Source organism: Zymoseptoria tritici, chromosome 15 (assembly GCF_000219625.1).
Source record: "Zymoseptoria tritici IPO323 chromosome 15, whole genome shotgun sequence".
In the NCBI taxonomy this organism is placed as follows: domain Eukaryota; kingdom Fungi; phylum Ascomycota; class Dothideomycetes; order Mycosphaerellales; family Mycosphaerellaceae; genus Zymoseptoria; species Zymoseptoria tritici.
In genome coordinates, this window is record NC_018204.1 from 487,799 (window position 1) to 503,203 (window position 15,405).

General features: G+C 54.5%; 5 protein-coding genes across 5 annotated transcripts; 4 read left to right on the top strand and 1 right to left on the bottom strand.

Moving 5' to 3' along the window:
• Positions 1–88: 88 nt before the first annotated feature.
• On the top strand, positions 89–3,073 carry MYCGRDRAFT_111752 (uncharacterized protein; the record flags this gene model as incomplete). Its single annotated transcript, XM_003847294.1, has 2 exons — positions 89–2,582; positions 2,770–3,073. 2 exons carry the CDS (start codon positions 199–201, stop codon positions 3,071–3,073), a joined length of 2,688 nt encoding a protein of 895 aa, XP_003847342.1.
• Positions 3,074–3,844: 771 nt separating this feature from the next.
• MYCGRDRAFT_97687 (uncharacterized protein) lies at positions 3,845–4,625 on the bottom strand (the record flags this gene model as incomplete). The annotated part of the gene is made up of 2 exons (XM_003847307.1): positions 3,845–4,050; positions 4,163–4,625. The coding sequence occupies 2 exons, from the start codon at positions 4,623–4,625 to the stop codon at positions 3,845–3,847; spliced, it is 669 nt and encodes a 222-aa protein (XP_003847355.1).
• Positions 4,626–8,086: 3,461 nt separating this feature from the next.
• Positions 8,087–8,404, top strand: MYCGRDRAFT_97688 (uncharacterized protein; the record flags this gene model as incomplete). Its single annotated transcript, XM_003847295.1, has 1 exon — positions 8,087–8,404. One exon carries the CDS (start codon positions 8,087–8,089, stop codon positions 8,402–8,404), a length of 318 nt encoding a protein of 105 aa, XP_003847343.1.
• Positions 8,405–10,494: 2,090 nt separating this feature from the next.
• On the top strand, positions 10,495–12,534 carry MYCGRDRAFT_97689 (uncharacterized protein; the record flags this gene model as incomplete). The annotated part of the gene is made up of 4 exons (XM_003847296.1): positions 10,495–10,658; positions 10,911–11,138; positions 11,866–12,002; positions 12,173–12,534. The coding sequence occupies 4 exons, from the start codon at positions 10,495–10,497 to the stop codon at positions 12,532–12,534; spliced, it is 891 nt and encodes a 296-aa protein (XP_003847344.1).
• Positions 12,535–12,898: 364 nt separating this feature from the next.
• On the top strand, positions 12,899–14,422 carry MYCGRDRAFT_97690 (uncharacterized protein; the record flags this gene model as incomplete). Its single annotated transcript, XM_003847297.1, has 3 exons — positions 12,899–12,997; positions 13,062–14,228; positions 14,384–14,422. 3 exons carry the CDS (start codon positions 12,899–12,901, stop codon positions 14,420–14,422), a joined length of 1,305 nt encoding a protein of 434 aa, XP_003847345.1.
• Between the last annotated feature and the right edge of the window lie 983 nt (positions 14,423–15,405).

Sequence of the window (15,405 nt, forward strand, 5' to 3'; positions counted from 1 at the left end):
GTCGTGTCGTGGCTCCAATTAATCTTCACTTCCATGATGGAAAAGTGAACATCTTTCGAACATTCCGTCAATCACCTCATCTGACAACATTCAGAACATGGAGCAAACTGAAAGCATGTTGTCTTCTCTTCATCTTCATCTTCAGTTCACCTTCTCCTCTTCTCCTCTTCTTCTCTTCTTCTCCATGTCATCATCACCATGGCTCCATCCGCATCAGACCATCCGACCCCCGTGACACCCTCGACGCCCGTCCGGAGCAACTCCAACATCTCGTCCACTCCCTCCGCAAACACGCCAGGCACAAACGGCGAACTGATGGAGTTCTATGAGTTTGAGCGGCTTAAGCGCCAGATCAAACATCGGAACGAGAAAGCCCGTGCTGCTGGATCTCCTGCACCTTCTTCACCCAGCAAGAAACCATCGACTCCAAGAGCAAACGGAGATTTGAGTCCGAAAAGATCGGCGTCGGTTGGATCCAAAATGAATACCACGGGAAAAGGAAACAATGGCCGAACGACTACTCTCAGCAGGCAGAAGGAGAGGGACAATATCACTACTGGCGATCAGAGCCGAGATCAGATTTCGTCCCGACAGGCTCCGGATTGTCCGCAAGTGCCACCAGCAAAACCTGCATCGACCAGGGATCAACAACGTCAAGCTCCGCCGCCGGTCTCTTGGCCAAACCTGCCTCCCCAATCTGAGTCTCCTCCAGCATCCTGCACCGATCGGCACCTGAAACGGCTACCTGAAGATTCCCATAGCGATAACGAATCGGCTGCGTCGACACTGCTCATATTCTTGTGCCGGGTTGTGAGCTTTGATCAGTGGAGTGTTCGGGGAGGCTTGCAACTGGCCCTTTGGTGGCCACCTTGGTGGCCATCACGGAAGGGCTGTTGGCGGGGATTTTGGAAGACCTGTTGGTGGGCGTTGGAAACATCTGGTTGTGGGGTGGCGTGGACACGGGAGAATTGGCGACGAAAGTCGATCAAAGCACTCACCAAAGCCATGCCACGAATCGTGAGAGACAAGAAGCCTGGGAGATCGAAAGTGGTGCAATGTCGGTCTCCAGAACACCCTCGCCGCCGAAAGGACACTCCACCGGACAGCCATCGACAGGAAGAATCTGCTTTGCCCTTGCCACCGAAACACCCTCGCCGCCGAAAGGACACTCCACCGGACAGCCATCAACAAGAAGAATCTGCTTTGCCCTTGCCACCGACTCCCCGAGAAGCTCACGAACCTCATCAACTACGGAGGATCTTGGCCGGCATTTTCGTCGTTCTCGCCGTTCTCGCTCTCTTCGCATACTCCATTCTCCCGCTCGATTTCCGAATCACCAACAGCAGCTATCAGCCAGTCGACGATCTGTACAACGCCACACTCATCACAGCCGATGCGATGGACTTGCTATCCGAAACCGACTACGACAAGATGCATGCCAAATATTATGCTTGCAAGATGATGGAATTGGCTGAACAGTTGTACGAAGCTCCGCTACAACATGTCGAGTTCAGGGAGGCCTGGTCGTTGGAGACAGAATCCTCAGGTTGGGAATGTCCCAAGCCTGGCTGGGTTACCGATTCGAAAGTGCACAAACGCCTCCACGTGAGGTTCGACGAGGTTCTGGGACGCCATGGGGTGGAACTGGCGACCGCACTGTGGTATGCAATTCGGCCCGCGCTGACATGGCTGACCGATGCTAACATCCTGCTTAACAGGAATATGACTACCATCTTTCAGCGCTCCTTGACGGAGTCCCTTGAAAAATCCCAAGAAGCTGTCGACCACGCCCGCCACACTAAGATCGAAATGGACCGCTCCGACATCTGCCGCAATATCGATTCCGGAAAATTTTCCAATCTCGTGTCCATACGAACAAGCGGCGAGGAGATGCAGCTTCTCGTCCTGAATGAGAAGCTTGGACTGCTCAACTCGACCCTTTCCTCGTTGACTGCTTCTCACCCGTCGTTGATCCGCGATCTCGAAACCACCGCCACGATCTGTCTGCGTCATCATACGCCCTTCCAGCAAGGCACGGCAGGTAGAGGATACCGAGAGCAAAGGGACGCCGAAGCAGCTCTGAAGAAGGTCGAAGCATACTGCAATCCGTTTGTTCGGAGAGGCTTACAGATGCAAAGTGCGAGGAAGACGGTCGACACCTGGTCTCCAGAGGAGGGAGGAGTAGACGAAGTGGGAGTAGACGAAGTGGGACTGTCGCGTTTCCTCAAAGCGCAGGAGTTATTCGATCACGCACACGCAATTCTGCACAACGTCACCACAGGAGACCCGGAGCCGCGCAACGACGGCCCTGTCGTGTTCAAGTGGATCGATCAGCCCGTGTGGACCAGTCAGCGCTCTTACTTGCGTTGGTTCCTTGGATTGCTGGATAATTTTTCGCTCGCGGCTCCCGAGAACTGGCAACTACGATGCAGGCGCCTGAACGGAGCCTCGTGTGAGGGCAACCCTGGAGGGAACTTGGAGGAGGTCACCTTGCAAATGAGGACACGGGCGAACAATGCCAGATTTTTCAGACTGGATGCATCCCACCCGGAGAACCAAGAGCAAGAGATTGGTGGCAGATCGTAAACCCATTGTGTGACAAGATGTCGCGCGCGCCTTTCGCGTCGTCTCCTCATTGTTAAGTTGAAAGAACTTCACTCCAATACCGACACAAATGTTTCTCAAGGAACATGTCCACGGATCAAGACAGATCACGATGACAACGACGGCACAGATGGCCTGTCAGTGACTTCGATATCGAGCATCGAGAGTCCACCGCCAGAAGGTCAACACGACCTCGCCGACTCTCCCAAAGGCCCCTCCCCACCAAGCTCGCCGCCCTCAATCGCAGCAGTTGATGCCTCCGCTAACACAAGCTGCTTCGCAAGCTCGAGCAGGTCAAAAGCGAAGTCGTGGCGAGATGGCTACGACCGATCGAGATCAGGCAAGCAGCGCTCTGCCAGTGGCCGCGAGTGCTGCTCCAGCTGTCTCCCAAACCGGGCACGATGAGATCGCAAGCGCAGCTTTCATCGACGATTGGCGATTCGGAAAGAAGGTGGGAGTCGGGGGGTGACCGCTGAACCCATCACAAGATGGATGACGAAGACTCGGTGCCCGCCAGGGTTGACAACACATAGCTTGATGAATTCAATGTTTGCGGCGATGACTCGAAAGTTTGCGAAGTCTTGTGCTTATCATCATCATCATCCATTGACATCATCATGTGTCCGTATTGTGCCTTGGTCGAAGGTCAATCAACACGGCACTCACTGCACAGCAGACGACCTGCAACTTCTGCGATGAAGAAGAAGGAGGAGGAGGAGGAGGAGAAGACGTACACCTCGTCTCGTGCACCAGCTAGTGTTGCCAACATCCCTACCTCGGACAATGATCAGGAATCGGACTGGGGAGGAGGAAGTTCAGGAAAGCGCAAAGGTACACGAGTTCTTTTTATTCCACTCAGCTACACAGTGCTGGAGAGTTGAGAGCTCTGACACTTTGCAGACCGAGGCTGCGTTTTGTTGTTGCGGAGATCGCCGTTCAGTTGAATGAAAGAACTCTCAAGGCATCACCCTCCCGCAAAACACGCACAAATGGCGATCTCCGCAACAACAAAACGCAGCCTCGGTCTGCAAAGTGTCCAGGTCCAGGACCATGGAAGACTCCGTCTCGATAGCTGGTGTGCCATCTGCATCGGACTCTCCAGGTTCCAAGCTACCCAAATGCCCACCTCTTCTGACCATTGTGTTGTTGAACGCCTTCCGCCGCAAGCCTCCGCCAATCTTCCCCTCTCCGCCTCCGCCTCCTGTTCCGCAACGCGCTTGAGTGAATCTCTCCGCCCGCCTTAGAAACTGCCCGTGTCGCGGCTCTCTCCTCGAGCACGACATATGCATCTCCTGCTGCGGCTTTCACGCTTCGCTGATAGTGCTGTTTGTCGTAGGCCGTTGACTTGCTTGAACGCTCCGCGAATGCTGCCGATGGAGGTCGTATTCGAGGCATTGGATGCGGTGCGGTAGGAGTTGTAACTTGTGGCAGGTCGCGTGCCGAAGCCTGCTGTGGAGTTTCTGAATGTCTTGAGGCGAGACGTTGATGCGTAGTTTCAGTAGGTACAACTCTGCAGACATGACCGGTGCGCTGGCTTTTGACAATCGGACGGCCGCACCTTTTATAGCGAAGTTCTCTTGTTCCGCAGCCAGCGATGCTTGTTCCACAGCCAGCGATGCTTGTTCCACAGCCAGCGATGCCGTTCTGATGCTGTGCCCATCAGCGGCAGCTCCTCGTATGGCAAAATCGTGTCCAGCGCCCTCGTTGGCCAGGAATGCGCCGTCGACTGGCGAGTGCTGGCGGTATGTGTTGACTCCTTCCATCTGCTGAGTGAAGTCGATCAGAAAGCTGGTTGTACCATTATTGTTCATCTGACTGCCGTGCCCCGGAGTCTTCATTCGTCGCGGAGTTGGAGACGGCGAACGAGAAGGAGATGGCCGTTTCCGGCTGGACTCGTGTCCAGGCGTGCGCAATGTCTTGGTTGCACTCTGTCCGATTTTGGCGAATACAGTTATGTCGGGGACCTCAGAGAATGCACTGAAGCAGGTGTCGTTTACGGTGGACTGATCTTGAGGCGGCATCTGGGAAGCACGGAAATCGAGACCTTGTTGGAAGTTCTTAGGATTCGAGCGTTGTGCGAGTCGGTCCTGGCATGTGTTGTTCGTGGTGTATTTGGGACCTGTTCAGCTTGATTTTTGCCACAGTATTCGAAAGCCTTCTCTCGCGATGCTCTCTGCCAGCCACAACGCCGACTAACTCTGCAGGCTGTCAAGACGGCGACGCGGCTGAAAGGCAAAACACCCCTCAAATGACGAATTCGAGGTAAAACAAAGCCTCCCACACCGGAATTTGTACTACGGAAGCTTTGAGTGCACCACCGCATTGGCGAGAGCGATCGCCTCTCTGCTGCAGCCAGGTCGTCCTTGCTAGCGTTCGTCTCGATGGCCTTGTTGCGCGAGTCAACTCTAGCGATTTCGGCTTCAAGCTTTTGCATCCGTTCGAGCAGGTAGCCGTGCTCACGCTTCAGCTGGTGCGCCCAAAGGAGCGATGTAGGCGACGTTGGGGGATGGAGTGGCGCCATCCTGAAGATGCAAAGAAGGGCAGGTCAAGTAGTCAGTTGAAGGGAACCAGGTGAGTGAGTCGGGGGGGAGGTTGGTGTGGAGTGGAGACATTCTGAAGATGCAAAGAAGGGCCAGGTCAAGTATTCAGTTGTAGGGAACCAGGTGAGTGAGTCGGGGGGAGGTTGGTGTGGAGTGGAGCCATCCTGAAGATGCAAAGAAGGGTCAGGTCAGGTAGTCAGTTGAAGGGAACCAGGTGAGTGAGTCGGGGGAGAGGTTGGTGTGCAGAGGTCACCCGATTTCGTTCCGTGCGCATGTGGCGTAGGTGTGGTGAGTGCATTCCACTCGGTGTCGCTGTGGTCGTGCGCATGTCGCATGGTTCGCTTCGGTCGTGGTAATGGAGGGCGCAGGAGCGGGTGCGTCGTCCATTCTTGCCATGGAACGATTGATACGGGCAAGGTCGTAGTGGAAGTGATGTAGTGGAAGTGATGTGGTAGAAGTAATGTGATGGAAGTGATGTAGTGGAAGTAATGTAGTAGAAGTGATGTGGTAGAAGTAATGTGGTGGAAGTGATGTAGTCGAAGTAATGTGGTGGAAGTGATGTAGTGGAAGTAATGTGGTGGAAGTAATGTAGTGGAAGTAATGTGGTGGAAGTGACGTGGTGGAAGTGACGTGGTGGAAGTGACGTGGTGGGAGTGATGTGGTGGGAGTGACGTGGTGGAAGTAATGTGGTGGAAGTGATGTGGTGGGAGTAATGTAGTCGAAGTGATGTCGTCGAAGTGATGTGGTAGAAGTAATGTGGTCGAAGGGATGTGGTCGAAGGTCGAAGTGATGTGGCCAGTCGTAAGTCCACGATCGTGCGCTGCCAGCTTGTTGAAGATTGCCTGGCACGTGACTCACAAGCTCAAGTCAAGCTTTCCTCCTCCCATATTCTACAGCAAAAGTCAGCCTACCCGACGTCTCCTCTACATTCTCGCCGATTCTCTCTCTCTCTCTCTCGATACGTCGAATACACGCCATAACAGAGCAGCTGAATGACCGCCCTCACCAGAATCCATTGTCCGCAGCGTACAGCATTCGAAGCCGGTCGACAACCGGCCACGACGTGGCATCCCCCACAAATGTTCCACCACACCGCGCCACTCCGATGACCACCCCACCTTCACAAGCTAGGCGATGGCTTGCGTCGACCTGAAAGTCTATGAACATGCACACGCGTGGTCCGCAGCATTGAAAGAGTCGTGAAGAGGAAACGGGAGTGGTTGACGGCCGCTGAGATATTGGGCTGGTGGTTGAAGACTGTCCAGGCAAGAATGGCATCTGCTACGGAGTGTTCCTTGGTGTGGTGCCGCCGATGGTTGCGCAAGGGGTTCGTAGGCAAAGAAGTTGATCTTGCAGCGGTTGCTCGGTGGGATGTGTTGGGTGGGATGGAGGATTTCGAGCTCATACACTGCTCTGGGGAGGAAGACTGCATTCTTGTGAGCTCAGACGGGCAAAGCGAACCCAGAAGCATAGATGTGCTGAACCTCATGGACGGAGATCTGTATACGCATGCTTATCAAGACTCGACTCGAGAACAGACTTCCTATACCGACGCCACCACTGACTCCATACGACATGGAGCAAAGAGACCGATGTTTCCACCGCACGGATCATGTCTCGTAGTAGATGAATAGCAGGCGCCTACCGGGCAAGGTCTTCGAGAGCATGATTGGAATCATCTGCTGAGCAACACACGCGATATTGATCGATCGCATCTCGTCGGCATGGCGAAAGGACTTTCTACCGCCATCACGCCAGACTCCATCTACAATTAAACACTTGATGCACTTTTGTTACTGAACCACATCACAGAACGCTGACTCGATCGATCAAATCCAGAATACTGATGATGTCCTTACTCCTTCTTCGCTCACCTCTTCCGCCACCGATTCGCACTCGCTGCCGTCCCCGTCTTGCCCCGCCCTTACCCTACCATACAACAGCTACTGCGTGCGCCCAAATTCGGGCCGCATCGAGCCCAACAGCGAGGTCGAACTTCAGGTCCTGCTTCAAAGCGGTGAAGGAAGACTCCCCAGCCGACGCACGATATCGAAGTTCAGGTCCTGCTTCAAGCTGTGAAAGAAGGGCTTCCAGCCAATGCAATCGACGTCGAAGTCCAGATCCTGCTTCAAGCGATGGAGTACGATCTTCCAGCCCACGCACGACGTCGAGCTTTAGGTCCTACTCCAAGCGACGGAGCCAGATCCTCCAGCCGACGAGCGATGCCACGATGAGTCCCTTGTTCAGACCCGTAGCCCATTAGTGCCGCCGCCGCTACCGAAGGCAACCGCCACGTTGGGATGAACATCGAGCAAACCGCGACACCCTTCCACCAGGAGACGAAGATTCATGTCAGCTTTCTGCTCGCCAATGGCTCCGCACAAGCCGCCAACGGATATCACTGCGTCCCACCGAGAAAATGACAGCCCGCCTTCTGTCCCCGCCGACCACCCTTTCGAGACGCCCCGCGCGAGCAGTGCGTGGAGGACGTTCCCTGCGCCGCGACGGCGGTGAGTAATGAGGCAGCGATTTGAGCTCTCCAGGTGGACCGTATCGGAGTTTTGCATGCCCAAGCGAGGCATAATTGGGACAACGATCTGATGGAGACGATTTGAAGAAGCCTTCGACGGATCGAATGGGTTGGAACCGGTGCAATGTTCCTGTCTTGTGTGAAGGGTTCTTAGGACGGATCACGCACACAGCTCTGCCGCACTGCAACATACCATGGAGCGTCCTTCGCCCATCACCGGCGACAGCGACATCATTCACTCTACTTCGTTATCCCGTGACCCGGTGACCGACCATCTACCGCAGCCTGCCCACGCTGTTCCTAGTCCACCACTCTCGACCAGCCAGATCGACCTTAGCTTTCCCATCTTGGACAACGACGGCTCCATCTCCGAGCGTCGTTCGCCGACTCCCAATATGATATGCTCGACGACATGTCCGAGATCTCCACGGACGATCACGACACGGCCAGCATTGCCTCCCACGATAATCAGACCGGGCAGCTCACTCCAGAGCAGACCGCTAGCGACTTTGAATGCGAAGAGGACAAGACTAAGGACATAACACTGTCTCCAAATTTGGCCATGGCAGTTCGCGAGCGCTGGGGTAGCGATGGAGAGGGGGCAGGATGGAGGAGGCGGAGGATTACCGTGCAGACATACGTATGCGTGCGCGCTGTACAATCTCCTACTACAGCTTTGTTGATTGTGAAGCTCGCGAGCCGACTCTTCTCATGCTTATCACTGGAGTGAAACAGGGATGTTGCATACGCAAAAAGCCGCGGCGAGGTACTTGGATACAAATCTTTGGCTTCCCGCCATTCCGAATGATCACAACTGCTGTATTTTTTGCTCTTTGCTCCAGACCCAACTAACTCAGGGAAGAATGAATGATGTGCAATGCCTGTTCTTGGTCCAGACCTTTCCAAGGTACAAGCTCGACCCAGGGAGACTGGTCCTCAGATGAAGTACTTGGCTCCTCCGACGACCTCCGCTGATCCGCAGAGGTAATTTCGGCGAAGTGGTGGACAGGACAGCAAGTTCGCCGGGAGAAGACCAGCAAGCTTCCGCCAGCCGCTCGATCCACCAATCTCGCCGAGTGGGTGAGACTCACAGCATTCCGCTCGAGTTGCCGCATGCCTCCCCTACCAGCCTATGAAGCCTGTTTGCCTGTGAAGACACCCGAGTCCTTGAACGCGCATTCCCACTCAAACCTTCCTCGCTTCACAACGTTTGGCGATCGGACGTTGAGTTCCTAAACCGGAGTGCGGTTGCTGAAGATATTTGCCACGAGTCTGCACATGCACGAGCCACATTGCGCGGTCTGCACATGCACAAGCACAAGCCACACCGTGCAGACTGCACGGCACCGCGCAGTGTGCAAACGCACCCTCAAGCCCAACTTTCGACCTCGAGATACACATGGGTCACTCGCTCTACCATGGCCGCTTGCTGAAGATGTGGGAGGATCATGCAACCTCTTTTCAACGGGTAGTCCCGACCAATCTCAGCAACGCGAGGACGACGCCGTCGTGCCCACCGAGGACCGGAACGCCCTCCGGCATGCAACGGCGACCGACATTGAAGCGCGCGTAGGTCAAGCATGCGTCCGCGTCGAACACACTCGCCCACTGGCCACCCCTCTCATCAGCCACGACCCGCACGAGGCCGTCCACAAGCTCACTCTCGACGTCGAGAGGTTTCGCGTACGGTACGACTCCCTCGCCGACTGGCAGAAGGCGCATCCACTAATAACGCTTCCCGAACACCACCGCGAGTAAAGCCAGCAAATTGACCTGGAAGCTACCGCCTCAGAAGCTGTCCGCTTAGAAGCTGCTCATGTTTCCATGTTATACGCACGACTTTGCTCTGGATATGTCTTTCTTCGGCTTTTGACGCGGCGGCGGAATGGATCGAAGCTTTGCGAAGGACCGTCCTCTAGGTTCTATCTAGCGGAGCCCTGGTCCCCTCCTGCTCGACGTGCTCTTGCACCAAAAAGCAGAGAGTCGCTGGCAAACGTTTGTCGGCGTTGCGTTCATGCGAGGTCCTGATATTGGAGATATAGCGGCCAAAGGAAGTGGAAGCAGCGCCGGCTATCGTGGGGCTTGAGGCTGAGCGTGACTGTGAACGATAGAGCACGCTCGCTGCTAACGTAGGGTCTCCATTCTGTGCTGGACATCTCGCACTCGTAGTCACTTAAGCACTCTCCTCGGCGTTGAGAATCGAGGAGTCGTTGCTCTCGTTCATGGTGGATGTCGATCTGCAATTGAGGCGGTCGGCTACGACGTCGTCCGTGGTAGCAAGAGAAGAGCGGAGCTATAGAATCGACCTGCCTGCAGCGTGGACCAACATCTTAACGCTTGCTGCTCCCCATCGATGGTCGTGACCTACTTCACGATGCCCTCCAACCTTGTGCTAACGCTTCCGAAGAGGGACATAACCTGTGGACTGACTTGTTCTGCTTCGTTTCGGCCACCGTTTTCGATGAGCTGTGCAGTTGCTCGGAGAGTGCGGTAATGTCTTGCTTGATGGTATTTGATACGATAGCCTTGTTGCGCGAGTCGACTCCGGCGATCTCAGCTTCCGGCTTCTGCTGAGCATGACATTTGGCAGACTTTGATCTTTGCGGAAAGTTCCTGGGTCATGGTTGTCCGGTGGGTTGAGGAGCGAAGCGGTGCGGCTGGAAAATGAGGATTTTCTGTGAGTGTCTATGTCTATGAATGTCCGTGTAGACATGCTGGGTGTGGTCGAGACGGATGAAGGCTGGTGCTGGCCGGGCGGGGTTGGCAGGGGTCATCCAAGGTCATCAAATTTTGGTTTGAAAGCGGCGTCGCGAAGACTGCATGTTCCGGATTCCGTCCACAATACAACCGCGCTGGATTCGATCGAACTTCTATCCCGATGGCAAACCCTACGGCCGCTCCAGGACTGGCAGCGAACACGGAGGATACCACGAGCTCCGTACTCCTCGGCCAACGGTCAAAGGAAGCAGTCACGTCAGAGAGGGGTACGTACACTGGAGACTCACTCGTGCACCTGCAGTCTGCTGGCTATCAGGATTGCCTGAAAGACATGTTGGCTGAAGATGTGGGCGTTGGGACAAGAGAAACCTGTGACGGAGCTTGAAACCATCCATGGCGAATCCGGTGAGGTCTGACAGCTGCGGAAGAGACGGACACAGTACGGACGTTCGGGATCGGTAGAGGCAAAGTTGTTGAGTACCGAGTGAGGCGGCCATCGCCGGCAGATGATGATACAGGAAGAAGTACAAATTGGAGGGCGCTGGATGCGGGTTGGATAATGCAAGCGTGGACAAATTCGTGACGAATTCGCAAAAGGCCGAGGAAGAGCGTCAGCGTCAAAGAGCTGCGCGATGCGATCAGGACACATCTCAACCTCAAGGCCAGTCAGGCCAGTACGGGCAGACTCAGAGGATGGCACCATTCCTGGGTGGACCTCAGCTTCCTGCAATTAGCTACCCAGGCAGGTAGGTGAAGGAGAGCTAGCAATCCTCTCCGCTACACGAGATGACATGCGGTCAGAGAATTCGATGATCATACCAGGAAGCAATGAGAGCGGCTCCAGAGTCATGTCGGGGTACAACACCAAGACTGGAGGAACCGAGGACGATGGCATTTGACTTTCTACACTCGTCGCGGCAGAAGGCAGTCACCGACAAGAGTCTATATTGCGACCTCAAGGCTCTTGCTTAGGGGAAGTGTCAGTTGCGGCATCCCGATCGAATAAGTGGGAATCCGGAAAGATTGGTTGTGCCTCGAACGTCCATTTTCTCTTCCTTTCACTTTCGTTTTTTTTCTGCTATTGCTCTTTACATTTTTCCATCTGCAAATCGCACATTTCCTGCAGATACTTCAAGGTCACCAATAGTCGGACATTATCAGAATGGAGGCGTTCGGCAGTCTGGTAGTGTGAGGTGTGCTGCTGGGATTCTGGTGACAAGGAGCACTTCTGAAATGTAACATTCACCATGCCGAACAGCAACGATACTGAGTAGCAACTATGCTAGACAGCAAGGACTCTGGGTTGATGACGAAACACTTGATCAATGATTTTGAAAATATCATTCCGAGGCCAAACCTCCGCACTCACACGGCATCCACACTCACACTGCATGCGCAATCCCACGGCAACAATAGCCTTGCAAAAAGTTAGCAAGGCCAACTCGAAAGTGGCATGCAACGACAATCATTCAGTGTTCGTCATCCTCGAGAACGTGCGGACTACAACCGGTTCTGGTACGCGCAGGCCGCACGCATAAAACAGGAAATGGTTGAGCACCTCGACCGTCGAGCAAAGCAGAAGTCGGAAGACCAATCAACACCTGGTTTTGGTTTGTATAAGGATGAGAAGTATTTGATTCGAGCATTTGCGCCATCCACCATGCCAAAAACCAACGCTCCCTCCACCGCGCCAGAATCCCCTGCCACGATGCAATTCCATCCTTCGAGCGAGGACAAGCAAGCTCAGGAGTCCAGACCATCTTTGCCGACTACAGTTCAGAGCCCACTCCCCTGCCCCAACGATCACGACCGCTCGAAGTCTGGCCCACAGTGCTATCCACAAGCAGGTGCCAGCCACAAACCGAACCGCAGTCGACCCAGAACACCGACCCGCAGTCCGCTCAGAACACCGACCCGCAGTCCGCTCAGAACACCGACCCGCAGTCCAGCCAGAACACTGACCCGCAGTCCATCAAGAATACCAACCCGCAGTCCAGCGACATCAAGGACTACAAGCACTACAGAATCATCGCCGAGCGTCGAAGTTTCGGCGTCGAGATATATACAACCGGTCTCACCGATCAGACAGGCCCCACCACCTACACCGCCCGCACCGAGTCGACCAGCCACCAGCACGAATGATCAGTCGCCTCCACAATCACGAGCACAATCAATCACAAGCGTGGGGAGTGGTCTCTCGGCCGGACTTGTGACCGATCCATCGCAACAGACTCTTGGCCGTGGTGATCGACAAGCAGGTATTGTGTTCCATGATCCTTTCCACAATGGCGGGTATACGGGCCAGAAGCGGTTGAGGAGGTCAGAGGAGAAAACCACGGAGCAGGGGTTTCATCAGCGGGAGTTTTCACCGCGGAACGTGTCTGAACACGTTGGGAGCAGCGAGGTACATTTTTCAATCGTGGCTTTTGCTTGTGCAGCGTGATGGACACTGACTCCGCTGTCTTTGTAGCTCCACGATAATCCAACCGCAGACCAGCCAGCAAACATGATTGCGCCAGCCAAAGTCTCGGATAGTGCCTTGGGAGAACCAAACATGATGAGCTGCGCGGAATCCATCCCTCCCACAACAGTTGACCGAATCCCTGTAAGTTTGTCCTGCTCCATCGACACAATGAACTCTCCAGCCGCTAATGAGACAGATCTTAAAGCGTACTTTGTCCGTCATGTCCGCTGATTTCCAACAAAAGAGGCTCCCGTTCGAGAAAAGCTCTCAACTTACCGAGCGAGCTGTGTCTTTGGGCTCTGTGGGCACTCAGCGTCAAGACAGCCCACCGTCAGAGGAGCAAGGGAATAACCTCGTCCGATTGTCGCGAGAACCTGTCATTCCTGAGTTCACGACTTTGTCTTCAAAGTCAGAACCCATGATGGACGATGTTCAGGTTGAAATCGCAGTTGGCCACGTTCGGACGACTGGATCGACCAGCGAGTCCTTAGCTCCCAAGCCAACGACTTTACATTCTTCGGAGCCAGAGGTTCCTACTATTGAAGACCAGATGATTGGATCGAACAGCGAGTCCGCAGCTCTCGAGCAGACGACTTTACATTCATCGGAGCCAGAAGTTCCTACTATCGACGACCAGACGACTGGATCGAACTGCGAGTCCGCAGCTCTCGAGCAGACGACTTCACATTCTTCGGAGCCAGAAGTTCCTACTATCGACGACCAGACGACTGGATCGAACAGCGACTCTACAGCTCCCGAGCCGACGACTTCACCTTTATCTGAACATGCCACTACTATCGACATTCGATCGAGGATCAAACACGTACTTGAGATGTCCACCCGCCCCAAGACTCTCGTCACTTGCTTCGTCACTTTCCTCGTCATTCTCCTCTTCGGGTCCATTCTCCTCTACAAATTCTACTCCACTTCCACCGCCAAGCACGCCACGGCGCATTCCACCTACAGCTGGCCAGAGGACTCGATGCCCATCCACGACGGCTCGTCAATCGGGACCGCAGAGCTCGTGCAGCGGCTGAGAACCGTGATGACTTCTCACCGGGAAGTTCTGGCTCTGGCTCTCGTGCCTGACGGCGACGACTCTTTGCACCGCAAGGGTATCTCCCAGGGGGTCCTCACTCGGCAATACCAGCAACTCCGTCATATGGATGACATTGTTGTGGCGATGATGGTGATGAATCAGGGTGGCTTGGTCGGGTATTTCACGGAAGAGGGAATGCGGGCGCAGTTGTTGAGGCTAGCGGGACCGTTGAGTATGGAGACTCGTGGTGGGTGGAAGGAAGGTGAGGGTTGGGCTGGAGGAGGAGAGGTGGTAGAGAATGTCAATTTGTGTGTGGAGGAGTACTTGAAGTGTGTAAGTGAGTGGGTGGGAGTTGGGGTGGGCGGAGTAGACGAAAGGGTTCCAAGGATAGCTGCTTGAGAAAGCGGGTTCTGATGGATTCCCCAGGGTTGGTATGTGAAGTCGATTTAGTGGGTGAAGAATTCTTTTTGCAAAACCACGATTCATAGTTACCGCAAATCCACATTCTGCGAATACCGTGCAGTTGAAATGAACGCAATTGAATCAAATTCATCCATCACAACCATACCTCGTCACTTACTTATGCGGCACTATCTCAAGCATCTCTTAACGACTGATCTGGCTGTGTCCCAACCGCGTGAGGCGAAATGGGGGTGAAGAGCGACTCTGATAGGGTTGTCGATGTAGAGTAGTTGAAAGGCCTCATAATTAGATGGAGCGGCTAGAAGTTGCGAATAGAAATGGCCGCTGCACACCGAGCTATTGAACGCAGGTGACAGCCGTTTTTGCATCAACCCAAGAGTATCGTAGTCTGCGATGCGTGGCTTGCCCAAGGCGTACATGTTCCTGATCAGGGCATTGCTTTTGATGGACCGAACCTCGTCGGGAACGGAGCGCATGCTTGTCGGCTTTTCGTATGCATAAACGTCTAGTCCAAACGTCCCGCTTTGTCGAGACCGTGGACCCCGACGACCGTCTCTGCTAGCTGGCAAGACCTTTCTGCTCGTCGGTGAGATGTGACAGAGTAGTGAGAATGTGGTGACCTGGTCAACTCCCAGTATGTTCTCTGTGTGCGAGGTTAGTTGCTGGTCTTCTGAGCGAAACCTGATGTTGTCGGCGGTCTTGATGGACGGACGCATCCTTAAGCGGAGCGAAGGGCCGAGCTGGTCGTACTTACTTGAGCCGGTTGAACCAGATGCAGTGAGCCCAGCTCAAGAGCCGCGCAGCTACGTCGATCGACCTGCAGCGAGTGAGGGACACAGGCCCAATCGTGCATTGCGGATCAGGCCTCATAGACTCGTTCGCCGACATGATCAGCACAGGACAATCGAGACATGTATTCCAAATACAGCCCACACAACCATTGGCCATGTCGTCGGTCGCCACCCTAATGCAGTGCTTCAACTGAGATCATGAGTCTGATCTTCACACCCCTGGTTCCGGACGGCCTCCGTGGCTCCGCTCAAGAAGCACCACTGGATTCGGGCTTCGGTGACTACGTGTGCAGCCC